This window comes from Dermacentor andersoni, chromosome 2 (assembly GCF_023375885.2).
Source record: "Dermacentor andersoni chromosome 2, qqDerAnde1_hic_scaffold, whole genome shotgun sequence".
Classification (NCBI taxonomy): domain Eukaryota; kingdom Metazoa; phylum Arthropoda; class Arachnida; order Ixodida; family Ixodidae; genus Dermacentor; species Dermacentor andersoni.
Genome location: NC_092815.1, coordinates 110360170 through 110376718, shown reverse-complemented (window position 1 = coordinate 110376718; position 16549 = coordinate 110360170). Strand labels below are relative to the sequence as shown.

At 46.2% G+C, this 16549-nt stretch overlaps 1 protein-coding gene across 1 annotated transcript in view; it reads right to left on the bottom strand.

Annotated features, from left to right (window-relative positions):
* The window catches only part of LOC126541221 (arylsulfatase B-like), a 28773-nt gene extending 17425 nt beyond the window's left edge, over window positions 1-11348 (bottom strand). The window contains exons 1-5 of the mRNA XM_055076635.1: window positions 11331-11348; window positions 9858-9962; window positions 5133-5292; window positions 3640-3752; window positions 274-384 (exon numbers count right to left, since the gene is read on the bottom strand). Of these exons, the coding sequence (XP_054932610.1) occupies window positions 274-384; window positions 3640-3752; window positions 5133-5292; window positions 9858-9962; window positions 11331-11348 (507 nt within the window). The remainder of the gene's footprint in view (window positions 1-273; window positions 385-3639; window positions 3753-5132; window positions 5293-9857; window positions 9963-11330) is intronic.
* Between the last annotated feature and the right edge of the window lie 5201 nt (window positions 11349-16549).

The window sequence follows — 16549 nt, the reverse complement described above, 5'->3', positions numbered from 1 at the left end:
GTAAGCTAACGGCAACTCTGTACTAAATATTTCTGGCAGATCGACTTATATTGTACTTAGACGGCACAATTTTTAGGCAATGACCCTGTGGTTCCTGTTTCTCCCAACGCTATTTCTACTGCAGTATTACCTATGCGCAAGCTTGGCCACCAGTTAATAGGTTGAGAAGCGTAAACAAGCACACGACTTTGCGGTTGCTTTCCGCGGATTGACTCGTCAGTATAATGACACGGAATGCAGAAAGGAAGTGTTTTTTTTTTTTTGTAAGCCTACTTCTCTGAGGGTGTGGTTGTAGTAGTCCTCTTCGCCGTTGTAGTAGCCGTAGAAGGTGTCGAAGCCTCTGTACGTGGGTGTGTACTCGTCTTGGAGATAGCCCAGGTGCCACTGCAATTGCGAGACGAGCGGACGCACGCCATTACACGTGTCTATCTGACCTGTAAGAACCTTAGCTATACAGACATTCAGATAAACTTTGCTGTCACTCAAACACTCTAGAGGGATTAGACAGCATTGGCTCGAAGAATGATTGCATCCTGTCTTGTGTCCATGAATTCAAACACACGCCGGATGAGGTAGACTCACTGCACGAGTCATTGAAGGATTTATTACACTGAGGTTTATCCCCCAAAGCACTATACAGACAATGTGAAAATATGGAAGCAGGACTGCCCTGTCACGTCGTACCTGACAGCGCTGCATATTTAGCATGAACACGCGCTGCTATCGGTATATATCCATTTGAAGTAACACTAAGGAGAAAGGCTCGAGTACAGATTACTTCCCCCCAAATAATCGAGTCTCGTCGACGAGATCGTATCGCCTTTGTCCACGGAGAAAACGAAGCCCCGAATCACTGCTTTCAGATTCCGTGTTCAAATTCGCGGAGCTCGTGACGTCAGGGTGACGTGACGTTTCATTCGCGACATATTTTCGCATAATCGCTGCCTTTTGAACAGGCAAATCCTACAAAAGCTGTTTGTTTATGGCCTATACTTACAGTAATTTTTTTACTAACAAACAGTTAACTAGCTTCGCTCAGATGCTGCAAAATATGTGACGTATGTCATGGCGAGTGCGGAAATTTCAAGATGGCGCCGCCACACGCCTTTCGTTTTTAAACGTCACTTCCTGGCACTGTGAATCTGCGTGAACTGTAAACGATCTATAAGTAATTCCGTGGACTTTAACAATATATCTTAATTTAACTGCTTTACATACGTGCCTATAGTGTTCCTTTAAACAACGAGTGGTGCCTATAAGACAAAGGTGTCGCAGAAAAATGGGGACCTTGAAGTGATCAATAATGGCCGAACTCGGATATTGCCTCAGCCTGGAGTGACGAGGAAAACAAACCCCTTTGCCTAAACGCTGGCTGCAGGGTGAGAGTTCTCTTGTTTGACAACTCAGCGGTGCTTATCCTTATGTCTATCTTTAACCCCACAGAACCAAATCACTATTCCACATCAGAGAAAACTGGAGCAATTAACTTGCTTTATGTCAGGTGATGTGCATTAAAATCGCCGGCGAGTATGCGTGGTGCTGATGGTGTTTTAACGAGGATGACTTAGAAGCACTGGACGCCAAATTCGCTGCGAAGCGGAACGTACCCTTTCTCACCATTGTAAAGGAGACGTAATTTAACTAACCTTTTTGTTATTCATCTAGGGCTTGCTTAGTTTCTCTTTATTTTTTCTCATTCTTAGCCTTTTTTGAGGGGAGGGGGATACTTTTACTAGGTTGCTATATTATTGCGATAGCGTTAAGGGCCCCGCGTCGAAGAAAATCCGGCGTCCCGCGTCCGGTGTCCAGCGTGGCACGTCGCTTCGGTAAAAGAGGTTTTCAAACCACGCAGGCCCTCCATGTCGCGCAAGAAAATTACTGAACTAATTGAATTTCTCACGGTGAAATACGTAGACAAATAGTTAAGTACGACTTACACACAACCTATACACGCACGATAGCGTCGGATTGTAATTTGAATATACGAGAAAAGATAATTCTGTTACGCGGAAACTCAAACGCAAACCGCTTTTAACGCGACAGCGTTTTCCAGCTGCCGTTTGAGATCTGTCTTATATATAGGAGCGGCGCGGTCCTCTCGGTTCTTTGTGCACCATCAAAAAAAGAACCACAAAGGTCGCCTTCGTCCATATATCGTTCGCCGCCAGCGTTTCCCGGTAAATATTGCGGTTACATAACCGGCAGTTGCCGGGAAGCGTGAGAAGCACTCAGGGATCTTTGAATGCTATCGCGTTCCACTCTCAGAGGCGAAACTTAAGCGTCCTCCAAATTTTCTTCTCCTCTTCCTGTCACTTGAAGCAACCCATCTGAAGTATAGCAAGCCCTGCATATAGAAGGGCTGATATTTTCAGCTTCCATTAACCTCTCTCTCTCTCTCTCTAGAACTTGTTTTCCTTTATTTATGGCTACGGATAGTACAATCGTATGAAAAAATAATCAGTTATAGCATTGGAGTTAATATCTGATTAGTGTAGTAATCAACTATTTAGTCTGACAAATCTCTCTGACTTATCAGAAACACTATTTGGAGTTTACGTCAGGTTTCCCTCGCTTAAATCAAATTTTTTAGCTATCCAGCTCGGCCTAGCAAAACTTATCGGGCTTTGTGCAGTTAATTTTATTCGCAACGTCTGCTTTAGACATGCGCAGTTCTCATCTCACGACGAGGAGACTTTTCAACACCTTCTTTGTGACTGTCCTCGATATAATTTACAGAGGCAATCACTCGCAACCGCGATAGCGCGCTTTGACCAAAGACCTCTCACAGAGGAACTTATTTTAAAATACCGCCATCATAAGCCATCGCAGCAGAGGGCGACGAGGGCACTGTTGCGGTTTTTGAGGGCGACAGAACTGGACAGGCGGCTGTAGCCTGAACAGATGTTGACAGTGCTGCAAGTGTCACTGTGCTGTGCGATGACAGTATTCGGTGACAGTGACCGATTGTGATTGTGTGTCTATGCTCCTTTCTTTCCTTATCTCTACTTTGTTACCACTTTACCTCCCCCTCCCCTCTCTCCCCGGCGTAGGGTAGCCAATCGGATCTTTTTCTTTGGTTAACCTCCCTGCCTTTCCCCTTTCCTCTCTCTCTCTCTCTCTCTCATCTCAATATTCTCGTCGGCAACATCACTCTGTACGTTCGGCGATTATTACACGCGAACTTCGGCCACACTGCGCGACAACCAAAGAACTCAGTCCCCTCCCACAACGCCGCACTACGCTTGCCTTCTGTAAAGGGTGAGGACTGGGCGTGTTGGTATAGCATATTAGAGGTTGGATTGCGCAACAATTTGACGAGACACACAGAAGAGAAACACACACCACAGAGCGCTTCTGCTGTGTTGTCTGTTTCTCCTCTGTGTGTCTAGTCAAAATGTTGCGCAATCCAACCGCTAATATGCCTTCTGTACTTTCGCGCTCCAGAAACAGTTCCTATAAGATGCACCGATATTGAAAGAAGTTTGCCTTCGCCGCGGTGCCACGGGCATAAGCGAGCGTAATTGCCTTCTGCACGAATTCTCTTTGAGTTGGACTGCTGTGTACAGTTACGGCTTCATTCTTAGCTTGTCATCGACTGCAGACAGTGCTTCCGGTAGCAGCGGCGCAGCTCTCCCTCACCTTGCCGACCATGTGAGTGGCGTAGCCGAGGTCCTTGAAGTGCTGCGGCATCAGCTTGAACCCGAGCGGCAGGCCCCAAGCTTCGCCCACTTGTATCACCAAGCTCTGCATCCCTGCACGGAGGTCCAAGTACGCGACATCTTCTACGTTGGTGAGGATAGCGGTGATGAGTAATTTTCTTGAATTAACCCTCTAGATGATAAAAACGACAAATAAAATAATATGCGAGCAGAAGCCCGACTTATAACCGGGAGAGCCGCCATGGGCTCGAGGTCGACCGTTAAAAAAAAAAAGAAAAAGCAACCTCCTTTTTCTCGTGAACCCCCTCCCCCTCCCCTTTTCCGTTGGTCCCTTCAGGAACAAAAGGATAACTTTTCGATCCAAGTTTTTTAGCAGTGGCGGACGTCTTATCACATTAAACTCCAACACGGCTTTGCATTAACAAAACTTGAATAATTAACCTTGTACTTTAGGGTGCATGCTGTAATTGTAGAATCGCATGTTGTGTGAATTGCAGAACGACAGTGCTCAAAGCATAACCTTTTGAGGAAAACCTTGTGCTCCATTTTCGAAAAATGCGGACTCTAAATGTGCTGTGGGATGAATTGCTGTTCAGGTTAGCAATTTTTACGTACTGTGGTTTTCTCAACTGCGGAAACTTATTCACTAGGTCAGAAATTCATTTCGCTGCAAACTGATGCAAGACATAATTTCAACGACTCTACGGGGGTAGGGGAGGGGGAGGGGGATGTTGTAATTTCGTAGTTGAAGTCGGCCAGTGCACAAAGTGGCTGACTTGTGTACTTGTGACTTTGTGTACTGGCTGACTTCAACTCTGCAATTACAACATGCCCTCCCATCCTACCCCCACCACGCCGTAGAGTGATTGGTTTTTTAAAACGTCAATTATAATAAGGTTTTGTTTGTTATTAACTGTGTTGATGATTATCGAGTAACTTGCAATATCCGCTGCTGCTACGAAGCTCGCGGTCAGTAAAAGTTATCAATTTATCCTGAATTCTCCATATAAAAAAACTGTAATCTGAGACTGTCGTTGCAAAAACACGTGGTCTGTTGCGTTTCGGACTGTCCCGCCGCATAACGTAGTTTATACAGTTATGGGTATGAGCAAATATGAATGTTGCTTATGCACGTTTACATGACTTATGTCTAGAATACTCCCTGGCGATACTGTTTGATGTGTATGACTGTCTGGGGTGCTGTTCCATGCTGCCAGCGCCAATGCCCGTATATAGTATAGTGACAATATTTCTGTGCTTGTGAAGACTTTCGTGGCTCGTGCGTTTTGAGAATTTTTCCTTCGTTGTCTTCCTATCTTTAAAAATTAATCTTGCCTGGCTATAAGTGTACTTGAAATTTTGGAATTCCGGGCCTTAACAAGAGGCCTACATTCCCATTTCATTTAGTGTAATAATAAATAATCAAGATTATTATTACTATTATTCCATCCGCCTTGTTCCGTTACCACGTACCGGTGTGTATGGGATAGAGTCCCGTCATGAGTGCCGCCCTGGACGGAGTGCACACTGGCTGGACGTAGTAGTTGTTGAGCACCACGCCGTCGGCGGCCATGGCGTCCATGTTGGGCGTTGGTATTTGGGCGCAGCCGTGGAAGCTGACGTCGGCCCAGCCCTGGAAATTGCGCAAGCGTGACTTTGCATTTTAACGCTACGGCGCCGCTATATTGATGCACTGTATACACTGGCCGGAAGTCTCGCCGTCGGATCCTAACAGGCTCTTAGGGCAGCCGTTTGCACAGACAATGCGCATATACAATTCTGGATTTCATACCATAGCGTTGTCAGCCACGGCAGATTTATGTTCTCTCTCTTTGTTGCACCAGGGAGGTTATATATACCACGGAGAGATCCTGCTTTACAGAAAACGCCATGCACGTCCTCCACCTTTCTCCGTTTTGCGTGTCTCTTTTCGGAACATGAAAGAAATTAAGTGCAGCTCTTCTTATTACATGTATATAGACGAGGAATTGTGCCGAGAATCGTTTCGAAACTTGACTCGTAAGATCGGCTGCGCGTTTTTACTGCAGCATAGAGAAACCGAGTACACCTAAGCACTTCTTACGAGTTGTGAATGTGAACGTATCGATACCCAATTGAACGCCGCTGAGCGATCCTTGGAGTTATGAACTCCTCGTGAGCAAGCGAGCGCGTTGAGACGATGGAGGAAGGAAAAATGTAGGAGGGGGCATTACGTCACGTAGCCAGCCTTGGCAAGCAAACGCTCCGTGAAGCCATAGCGGTGGTCCATCACGTGACCTCTGTCGAGATCACGGAGCAAGAATCGAGATTTGCTGGGACGTTCGGTTCCCAATAGCTATGTCAGTAGTTCTTATTCGATGCGCGCTTGTTCGGCTGCCTTTCCGTGGCTCTGCCCGAAGATCGGGAACACTAAAAACCAATCGCGCACTTTGACGTGCGATCACATGTTCGGCCGACAGGTTTGGCTTCAATAGCCTTGCAGTCTGCTCCCTCCTACATTTTTCCTTACTCCACGCTTGGTCAACGCCTCCTATAGATAGTACAAGGCCGGTGCACTTTGATCCGTGACGTCATGCCACCTTGCCCGACTGTCATAGAATATAATGGGGACGATTGGCGCGTTTTGATTTGGCCTTACCGGGGCGCAGTTTGAATGCAGGCGAGAACCTGCGCGGACAAGGAACGCGCGGATAACAAAGGCTTCCGAGAGCGATGGCGAGGGTGACGTGGCGTTGTGGTGATGCCCTCTCCCCTTATACGATACAGCTGGCGCGCTATTGCGGCCCCCAGCAGGCTCTGCTGTCGAGGCGCGCTTGTGACGTGGCGTCGCAGACTTATAAAAAATTAAAAAGAAACGCGACGGCAACTTTCTGTGGCAATGAAGGGAAAGCTATACGGGCGCGTGGCCGCTGCACATGTGTTACCGCGCCAAGTAGTCCGCCAGCGTTTGACAGTGCTTTTGGTTGCTCGGAACAGACGCTGAATTGACGCAGCTTCACGTGCGACGGTTTCGAATTTGCCCAGACACGTAAGGGAAAAGCGGAAAAATAAGTAAACTTTTACATTCAGTGGTGTGTTTTACCTTATTTAACTGTTGCTAATAAGGAGTTTGTCTTCTCTTCCCCAGCTTAAACTAACGTGGATGAAAACACGGGACTCTTTTCAGAAGCGCTCTCACTTGTGCGCGCTTTGCCCCCGTAGCTTTCCCTACATTGCCACAGAAATTCGTCCGCGAATATAGGTGCCGTTTTTCGCGTGTCCAGACGGCAGACGCCGGCTTTTTTGCTCAATGGGACATTTGATGCTTTCGCATCAATAGAGAGAGTATAAATGACATACCCGCTATGCGATCATCTAGGGCGAGTAATATCTGAACCTAATTGATTGTGGAGAGAACTCTACACTCAAGTATAGGTCAGGGAGGCAGTACCAAAGAAACGGCAGGGTAAGGGCCTACGGGTAGGGGACGGCGAGGCCGTGAGCACTGCAGGCACTCATGCGCGTGTATTTAGTCGCGTACTCTGCAGCTGCGGAAAGATGGCATGAATGTAAACTCGGAGGCCACTCGACAGAGCCACCCCCTTAACGGAGTATCCTTGAAGAGAAACTCAACCAAGAAGAGAAATCAATGTCCGAAGGGGTAATTGTGTCAACGCGAGCTTTAACCGCTGTGTAGGATTCATGTATAAAGTTACAGTGAGGGCCTGGAATTGTGGTGGACGTATATCATAAGGTCCTCTGTTTTCGGATTTTATATGTTTAAATTTCGAGAGATTAATATCGAATGTTATCTTTTGAAGATCGAGATGGGAGACAAATCCAGATATTTGTTGTCTGGTAGTCCCAACATCGGAATTTTGCCAATAATTTTCACGAACTGTTAACACAAGCATCTCCTTTTGGACACAAGGGTTTCATTTAAAGAAGCGAAACCACTAACAGAAACGTATACTGAAAGAAAGAGTCGCTCGCAAGTCATGTTACGAACTTATATATGCGAACCTTAGTTGGAAGGCGGCACTTTTTACGCGAACCACGTAAACAAAAACAACTACAGGCGTGTTTGGCGATCCGCTGTTTAATTAATTCGTTATCCACATTTTTTTACAAAGTAAAAAAAAAATCTACCAATAGTGCACACGGGCATGCTGAAGGAACTGCATCTTTTGTTTTTTCTCTAAAATGTACACTACCGCCTTCTATTATTTTTGTGCAATGCTCTAATGTTGGTGTAAAATAGTGCGTGTACATTATTATACAGTTTATATGGCTTTCATAGATTGCGAAAAGCCATTTGATTCAGTAGAGATACCAGCAGTCATACAGGCATTACGTAATGAAGGAGTAAAAAGACGCTTACGTAAATATCTCGCAAAGGATCTACAGAGATTCAGCAGCTACCTTAACTCTCCACAAGGAAAGTAGGAAGATACCTGTAAGGAAAGGGGTCAGACAAGAAGACATAATCTCTCCAATGCTATTCACTGCGTGCTTGGAAGAAGTATTCAAGCTATTAAACTGGGAAGGCTTAGGAGTAAGAATCTACGGCGAATATCTCGGCAACCTTCGGTTTGCAGATGACATTGTCATGTTCAGCAACACCGGGGACGAGTTACATTGAGGACCTTAACAGAGAGAGTGTAAGAGTGGGGTTGAAGATTCATATGCAGATAATGATGAATAGCCAGGCAAGGGAACAAGAGTTCAGGATTGCCAGTGAGCCTCTATAGAGTCTGTGAAGGGGTACGTTTACCTAACTCAATTACTCACAGGGAACCCTGATCATAAGAAGGAAATTTACAGAAGAATAAAAATGGGTTGGAGCGCATATGGCAGACGTTGTGAGCTCCTGACTTATCGCCATTATTATTTGAAAGGAAGGTGTACAATCAGTGCATTTTAGCGGTGTTGACATATGGGGCAGAAACTTGGAAACTGACAAATAAGCTCGAAAACAAGTTAAGGACCGCGCAATGAGCGATGGAACGAAGATTGTTAGGCGTAACGTTAAGAGACAGGAAGAGAGCGGTGTTGATCAGAGAGCAAACAGGTATAGCCTATATTCTCATTGACATTAAGAGAAATAACTGGAGCTGGGCAGGGCATGTAATGCGTAGGTTAGAAAACGGTGGACCATCAGGGCTGAAATGATGTTATGGGGTTTTACGTGCCAAAACCACAATCTGATTATGAGGCACGCTGTAGTGGGGGTCTCGGGAAATTTTTACCGCCTGGGGTTCTTGAGCGTGCACCTAAATCTAAGTACACGTGTTTTTTCACATTTCGCCGCCAACGATATGCGGCCGCCGTGGCCGCTTCTATCCCGCGACCTCGTGCTTAGCAGCCCAACACTAAAGCCACTATGCAACCGCGGCGGGTACCATTAGGCTTACAGAATGGGTGCCAAGAGAAGGGAAGCGCAGTCGAGGACGGCAGGAGACCATAGGTGGGGTGTTAAAAAATTCGCAGGCGCTAGCTAGAATCGGTTGGCGCAGGGCAGGGGTAATTGGAGATCGCAGGGAGAAGCCTTCGTCCTGCAGTGGACATAAAATAGGCTGATGATGACGATTTATCATGTATGTGTATTACGTTTTGTTATGCACCCATTATATATGCTCATTTGGTCCTTACTGCCATGCCTTCCTTTCCCAATGCCTCATACGAGGCCGGTAAGGAAAAAAATACTTCGCAAGAGGTGCGATGCTTGTCATTAAAAGCCCTTGTTTATGCACATTATCATTTGCATTTAGCTCATTTCTGTTTCCATCCTAGACCTGTCAGGGCTTTCGGTAAAACGTTCTCTCAGCATCACAACTATACGGCTCGCAGTGCAGAACAACGTCAGTGCTGCGTTCGCTTAGTTGGAGCAGAAAGCGTGGTGGCTTCAGTATGCCTTGCACACTGTCCTACCAGTGGGACAGCACTCGACTGTGGTTCTCGGGGCATCGTACTGGCAGCTATTATTTAAACTCATCCTTAAGAGAATGCACTTCGGGACAAACTTCGGGGAGGAATCGCGGAAAGCCTCTGCAGCGAAGGTCTCTATACAACCAAATGACCAGTATAACGAAGTAAAAATTCTGAGATGTGCGGTGCGCGACCTTTTTCAGTGAAGTGACCTGTAAACAAACTATTAAAAAGGGGGGGGGGGGGGGGGAGGGGGATCGTTGGGCGGAACAAGGCCCGGAATGTACGCACCAGGTCGTCGGCGAAAATGAAGACGATGTTTGGCGGCTGCCGTTGCTCCGCGACCGTTCCCAGTACAGCAAGCCGCAGGGCCACCGCCACGAGTGCTGCGATTATCTGTAGGACGTGGAAGTGCAGCCCGCCGTCAACGCCCGCTGGATCGTGCGATAATTTCTCTTCGAGAAGTCTTGATGGCGCCACCCATTTCTTTATAGTCTTTAATAGCAAGTGTAATCACTCTAGGCTGGCAAAGCATCTTACAGAAACAGCTTTTATTCATTTAGCAGAAAAATCTTCGTACTTGAGAAAATTGAAGATTAAAATTTTGAGTTCCGCGCCAGCCCTGGTACGTAACTCTGACGCCACGAATTTCAATTTTTTTCTTCTCGTGTGTGGGCCGTTATGGCGCACGAAAAGTTCTCTAAAATCGCTAGGTTGAGTGCTTTGTTTGTTTGTGATGCGACGTATACCTCCTTTGCGTCTAACTAGACCCGAGTATGTAGATGCTGCCGAAATTATTGACACCCGCCGTGGTGGCGGCGTAGTGGCTTTGGCGTTGCGCTGCTAAGCCCGACGGCGTGGGATCGAATCCCGGCCGCGGCGGCCGCATTTCGTTGTGGGGGCGAAATGCAATAACGCCCTTTGTACCGTGCGTTGGGTGCAGGTTAAAGAACCCCATGCAGGTGGTCAAAATTAATACGGTGTTCCCCACTACGGTGTGCCTTAATTATAATCGAATCGTGGCTTTGGCACGTAAAACCCCAGAGTGTAAGTTTAATTTTTAAAATGATTGACCTCATGGAGTTGGTTCGGGAACTTCAGGACGACGTCACCACACAACTATCGTTCTTTGCGCCTTTATCTGGCTCACCTAGTCTCTTCCCGCGCACGGTACAGGCATAGCCGGTTTGGTATGTTAGAAGCGCGGTGTACTAATGCAACCTAACGGAATATTCATCTTTAATGTCCATTTGAAGTTTCAGCTTATGCTGAACTGGTCATGCCTCTGTATTAAGTTCTTCTGGATAATTTTTCCTTTTCATTTTTATTCCTGTCTTCCTTTTTCATATCATCATCTTATTCTTCGCCTTCTCCATTTGTTCCTCTTCTCCAACGTTGAGTAGCAGGCTAGAGGGCCCCGACCATTATATTCTGATTATTCTTTTAATAATGTTTATCTATCCTATCCTACATAGTACTTGAGGCTGACCTCCCATTTTTTTCTCTCATAATAAAGCTCTCCCTCTCCCTCAGCTTATTCTGTAGACTGTCCCCTTTATAGGTTTCGTCTAAACGAAAGTGTCGTCCATTGACCTCTCAAAATAAACAAGGCAGATGTAACTCTAACGGCACCTCAGCTAATAATAAATGCTTTAACTGGTACATAATATCTGGATAATTGTAGGTAAACCGCATATTTGCATGTATAGCAGCACACGTATGAATGCATTTGTACAAAAGGATGAAGAGATCGAATGCACGAACCTGGGCAGAAGCTGCCATGGCCGTTGTTGCGTGAACGATTTTGGTTCCCAAAACTTGCCGATCGCTTTAACTGCAGGCTGCTTATATATGTGCTGCATGTGTGGTCGTTCCCAAATTTTGCAGCGGACAATGTCACGTGAGGGTCGTGCGCAGGTGACTGAACTCACCGTTTGGCTCCTGTGCCTCCGATTGCCGAAATCTAAACGCGAGATAATTGACGCGCTGCAGTCCTGTCCTTCCGCGCTTATCTTACGAATGGGAGCTGTGCTTTATGTGACGAGGGCGGTGCCGGGCTTTGTACTTGCGTACATCGTACATTTCCTGGTCCGCAAAGCACTTCCTGGCCCTCGGGACAGAAACAAATTGGCAACCTGTTCGATTTCTTTCGTCGTTAGTTTTTTTGTTTTCTTTAGCTTGCTTTCTCTTCTGTTTTTTTCTTCTCTTTCTTTCTTTTTTTTTTTCAAAGGCCACCTGCATAGACTGAGGCGCGCAAGTGCGTGGTGATGAAGCATACACGCAACACTAGAAGGCAAGCCCCAAAATTAAGCGTGTGCCTCGTTGATAGATCCAGCAGATGATCAAGAGAGTTTGACAACCACGTTTATCCACATTTTCACGTTAGGTTATAATTTGACAGAAGGCTACTTTAAATAATGATATGCATGAGGTGGAGATGGATGGGGAAATATAAACATATATGTGAGCATACTTGAATCAACACGCTCACGCACCAATCCTGAGAAAAAACAATCTGTCAACCAATCAGTCAACAGGCGCCAGCAGGGTTTCTCAAGCTTTTGCGGTCGCAGTCTTAGAGACCATCGATGATCTCGCCAATTACAGTCTTTTTCGTGGTCCGCGATAAGCAGAACAGATAAAATTGCTCCAGATTGCAATCATTTACTGTTGCCAAAGGGACACTTAAGGGAAATATTAAGTCGAGATAGATTGAAAGATTAGGCTTCTATAATAACGAATTCGTTATTCGTGACGAGAACAGAGCTTCCTTAAGAGGAAGCTTTAGCTCGGGCCCAACTCCGACGCGGCCTATTCAAATACATGTAAAAACGCAAACACGTTTTTCTGAGATAACCCCTGGACCGATTTCAATGAAATTTGTTGCATTTGAGAGAGAAAGTTAAATTCTAGTGACTGTTGGAAGCGGAATTTTGATTTAGGGCTTGAATTTTGTTAAAAATATTTTCAAAAATTCAGAAGTTTGAAAATAAAATAAAAGCACGAAGTTTACAAACTAATAGCTCTGCATCAAGAACAGATATCGCGGTTCTGTAAATGGCATCCATTAGATCATTCAAAGCGGATAAATTTCATATGTCATTTTACATTTTACGTGAGTTTGTTACGTTGTTTACGAGGGTTCTGCAAAAGTTGTAATTACATATTAATAAATTTTTTGAGATTCATGTGTAAGATGTTAAATTTGTCCGCTTTAGATGTGCTATTAGGTACAATCCACAGAATTGCGATATCATCTTTTCTTGCCGAGTTACGGAGTTGTAAAGTTGATAGTTTCGTTTTCTGAAAATTTGCGATTTTTGCCAATTTTTAATAAAACATTGACGACCTAAATCAAAAATTCGAAACCAACGGTCACTAGATTTTAAGTTTTCTTTTAAATGCAACAAACCCCGTCAAATTTGGTGCAGTGGTTGCCGAGAAAAACGAATTCTCCTTTTACGTGTATTTAGATAGGAGCACCCGAGCTAAAGCTTCCTCTTAAGCGATAAAATGACGAAAACGGTAAATTGGAGTGGCGCCACCTGTTGTGTACTGTAGTACCTCTCATAAGTGACGTCATCTGGCTGATTCACAGAGAGCGGCTGCCATTCTCCGCCTCTGCGAGCCGCATCGCTTTCTCAATTCGCAACCACTGAGGCGGTATTTTGAACCCAAGCGAAGCCACAGAGCGACTCATGCAAGCAGAGCAACCGCAGCCGGAGGTCATGTGCAGATTACGCCAACTCGTGCGTTTTGGCGCGGGTGGTTCAAATTGAGCAGCAGCAGTGGGATCTTCGGTTTGAGATTTTCTGAGCAACAACGTGATATATTGGCACTGAGAAAACGATGATAAGATATCTATCGAATACTCTATCGATCTAGCTCTACTTAATATTTTCCTTTAAAGTCCCTTTATTAAAGCTTGCTGCGCATGTCAGAAGACGAAGAGCTATAGAGCGACACTGGAAATGAGAAGTGCCGAATAAATTGAAAGTATATGTTCAGTAATGATGTATACGGTAAAGATGGTGGTTATTCTGACCAAACGATTTGTTTTATGAACGGAGGAAAAGATCACGCCGACGGTGATTATCTTCCTGCCCGGAATGAGAAAAATCAGTGATGATGGAGACGCAAATTTTGAAGCAACAACAACATAAACCCTTGAAGAGTGAAACCGATGAAAGGAGGTTATTACACCGCACGTGCAGTACGTAGAGGTTACGTATGCAATGCTCTTGCTCTTTGAGCCGTAACATGTACCAAGCTCCACACAATTAAATCAGGACGGCGTTCGTGCACAGGGTCTACTTGTGTGACGTTGCTAGCTCTACAAGGGCTTCTACTACACAGACTACGCCGGTTTGGCACAATTCAGCATGTCTGAGTAGTACCACGCTGCAGTCACAAACTTAATTATTAGACCGCTTTACACAAACTCCGCTCTTCAATTCCTCTTCTGCAGATAGCGCCTCAGTATGCGCGATCTCTTTGATCCACAAAACGCACGAAGGTGTCATGACAGATAAGGGCTGTCGGAGCATGCTTTATGCTCAGCTTGACAAAAATAGCAATTCGGTTACACGAATTCGGCGTGAGCGAATCGAGTCGGAAGTCGGGTTGACCAGCTCGATCGGACCGCTTTCAGATGCATATTGCCAAGCGGATTTGGCGATTCAGCCAACCCACTGCAAGTGGGTTGACCTAACTACTCGCCTCGACGCTTGCTCGGCCGGACCCGCTAGCGTTTACATGAACCCGACGACCGGTTTTCGACACGACAAGCCGCATCGACACGACTTTATCAGGTTCATGTAAACATAATGTGGCACTAAAGTAGACACTACGGGGATTGCTCTGGCGCACGACACTGACCAGATGATGATGGACGTGCGTGAATTCGCATGGTGGTGTTGCTGATTAGCTGATGCTATTGGGGGCGAGCTCCACCACTGGAAAAGCTCGCGCCACCGTCGGCGTGACGTGAAATGAGGGATCACGTGGAGACAGCAGCCGCGTTGGCTGCTTCGGAAGCGCCGAAGCGAACTGAAAACTAAAGTTTAAAGTCCCACCTGCGCTGCGGTTCTGATTAAGTGGTGAGGCTTTACCGCCTTGGGTGTCTGCTTGACAACATTTGAAAGTACTATACTAGATAGTGGCTGCCTTTGGAGGCGTGCAGCATGGTAGGCTACTGCTCGGTGCCGCAGTGCCGGACGTACGCTACGGAGCCCGGTGTCGGCCTTATTCACACGTAGCCGCGGGACAAGGAGCTGCGTGAAGTTTGGCTCGCGAAACATAGAACCGGCAAACAGCCATCGGCTACAATTCAGGTATGCAGCAAGCGCAGATGCGAGGAAGATTTCTTCTACGGCGCCGGGCCTGCGCGATGTTCGGTGAGTAGCAGAAAACGCGCACTGAGACGCTCGCCTGCGCCCGCTGCCCGGCTAATGTCATGACGGCTTGGTCTATGAAGTTGTTGATGCTAGATGCTGGCAAGTTCACTAGAACGGAGAGGGAGCGGTAAGACGCACATTAAAAAAGCATGGCATATGGTCATGTTTATGTTATGAATTAATGCACTGGATTACGAAAATCAAGCAGAAGGAAATCGCACGCTGAGAAGACGGATAAACATACAGTGCGACGCAACTTGAGAACTAATATTGAAATGTCCAAGACTTTAGAAGACAAGAAAAGATGGAATCGTCGCAACGGCACATCACAGTCGCCGTAGGCGTCGAAGTCTCTGTAACGGAATTATTTTTGAACAGTTCTGATCGCGTCCACGCAACAATGGTTGCTTGTGTACTGTCAAATTCTCATATGCTGCGGCCTAAAGCTCACGGCACGGTGCGAAAATGCGCTCACAGCGAAAGCAAAACATTGTGCGCGGACATGCATGCAGACACGCAGTCGGTCGCTGTGAACCTGTGCAATCGCTGCATTGAGGTTTCATTCTGTTATGCTCCATTTGGTTATACAGCCAACCCACTATGAGAACATATTTCACATAGTTTACTCTCAGCGTTTGCCTACCTTTCACGCAAGAAGGCGGTTAGGGAGATTCCATCGCGGCGATCGCGCGCAATGGTGTTCACTGTACGTATTCAGTAAAGAGATAGCGTCTGTAAACGATTCTGTGCTTTCAATTTGCCCAAGATTATTATATCGACAGTCAAAAACTTCCCTCGTTTTGAGAGTACTTTCATAAATGTCCAGGAGAGCTGCCGCGTGGTGTTTTTATTGAGCGCCGTAAGCGAAACTTATGAGGAGCGCGCCGCGTGACCCCTCATACTACGCAAGGGAGGCGCTTCCGACAGATGGTGACTCCGTAAGTCCTCGCCCCGAATAGCTGTAGCCTCCACTCCAGTGCCACATTGTGGCGACTATGCGGAAAAGGAGTCACCTACGCTTCTTGAGAGTCACTTGTAGTCACCGGTGCAGCGCAGAAGGTGTCCCATAAAGTAAGAGATATGATCGTTGCTTCGTTGAAGAATCTATAAAATTATATTGCAACTTTAATGCTTACTTCGACCGACGCGCAGCTCGCTTTCATGAGCATAATTTTTCGCGACGTTCAAACTCTCTTGTATTAGCCTTCGTTCGCCTCTACTCCTCTTCGACATTGCACCGAAAAAGAAAACACACGAACATGCAGGAAAATTCGTCGTCAAGAACTTCGCGTTTCCTTTAAAGCTCTGTGAAGGCGGGAAGTTAGGCGATCGAGGGGAGATGAGGCTTGCATCGCGGTCACTGGCATGGGAGCAGGACCGCGTGTAAAAAACACGCGGCCGCAGAAAGGAAGACGCACAACAAGGATATGCCGAAAGTCTGCTACGCTGGAAGTTTGGTACACTCTGTTCGAAATAAAGTGGGCTCTGGTCGTTGTCGTATATACGTGTTTCTCTCCTCGTCTTTACTGCCGGCTCTGTCTAGACAGTCTCAAAATGAACCCACTATCCAATGCCAAAGTTTTTTTC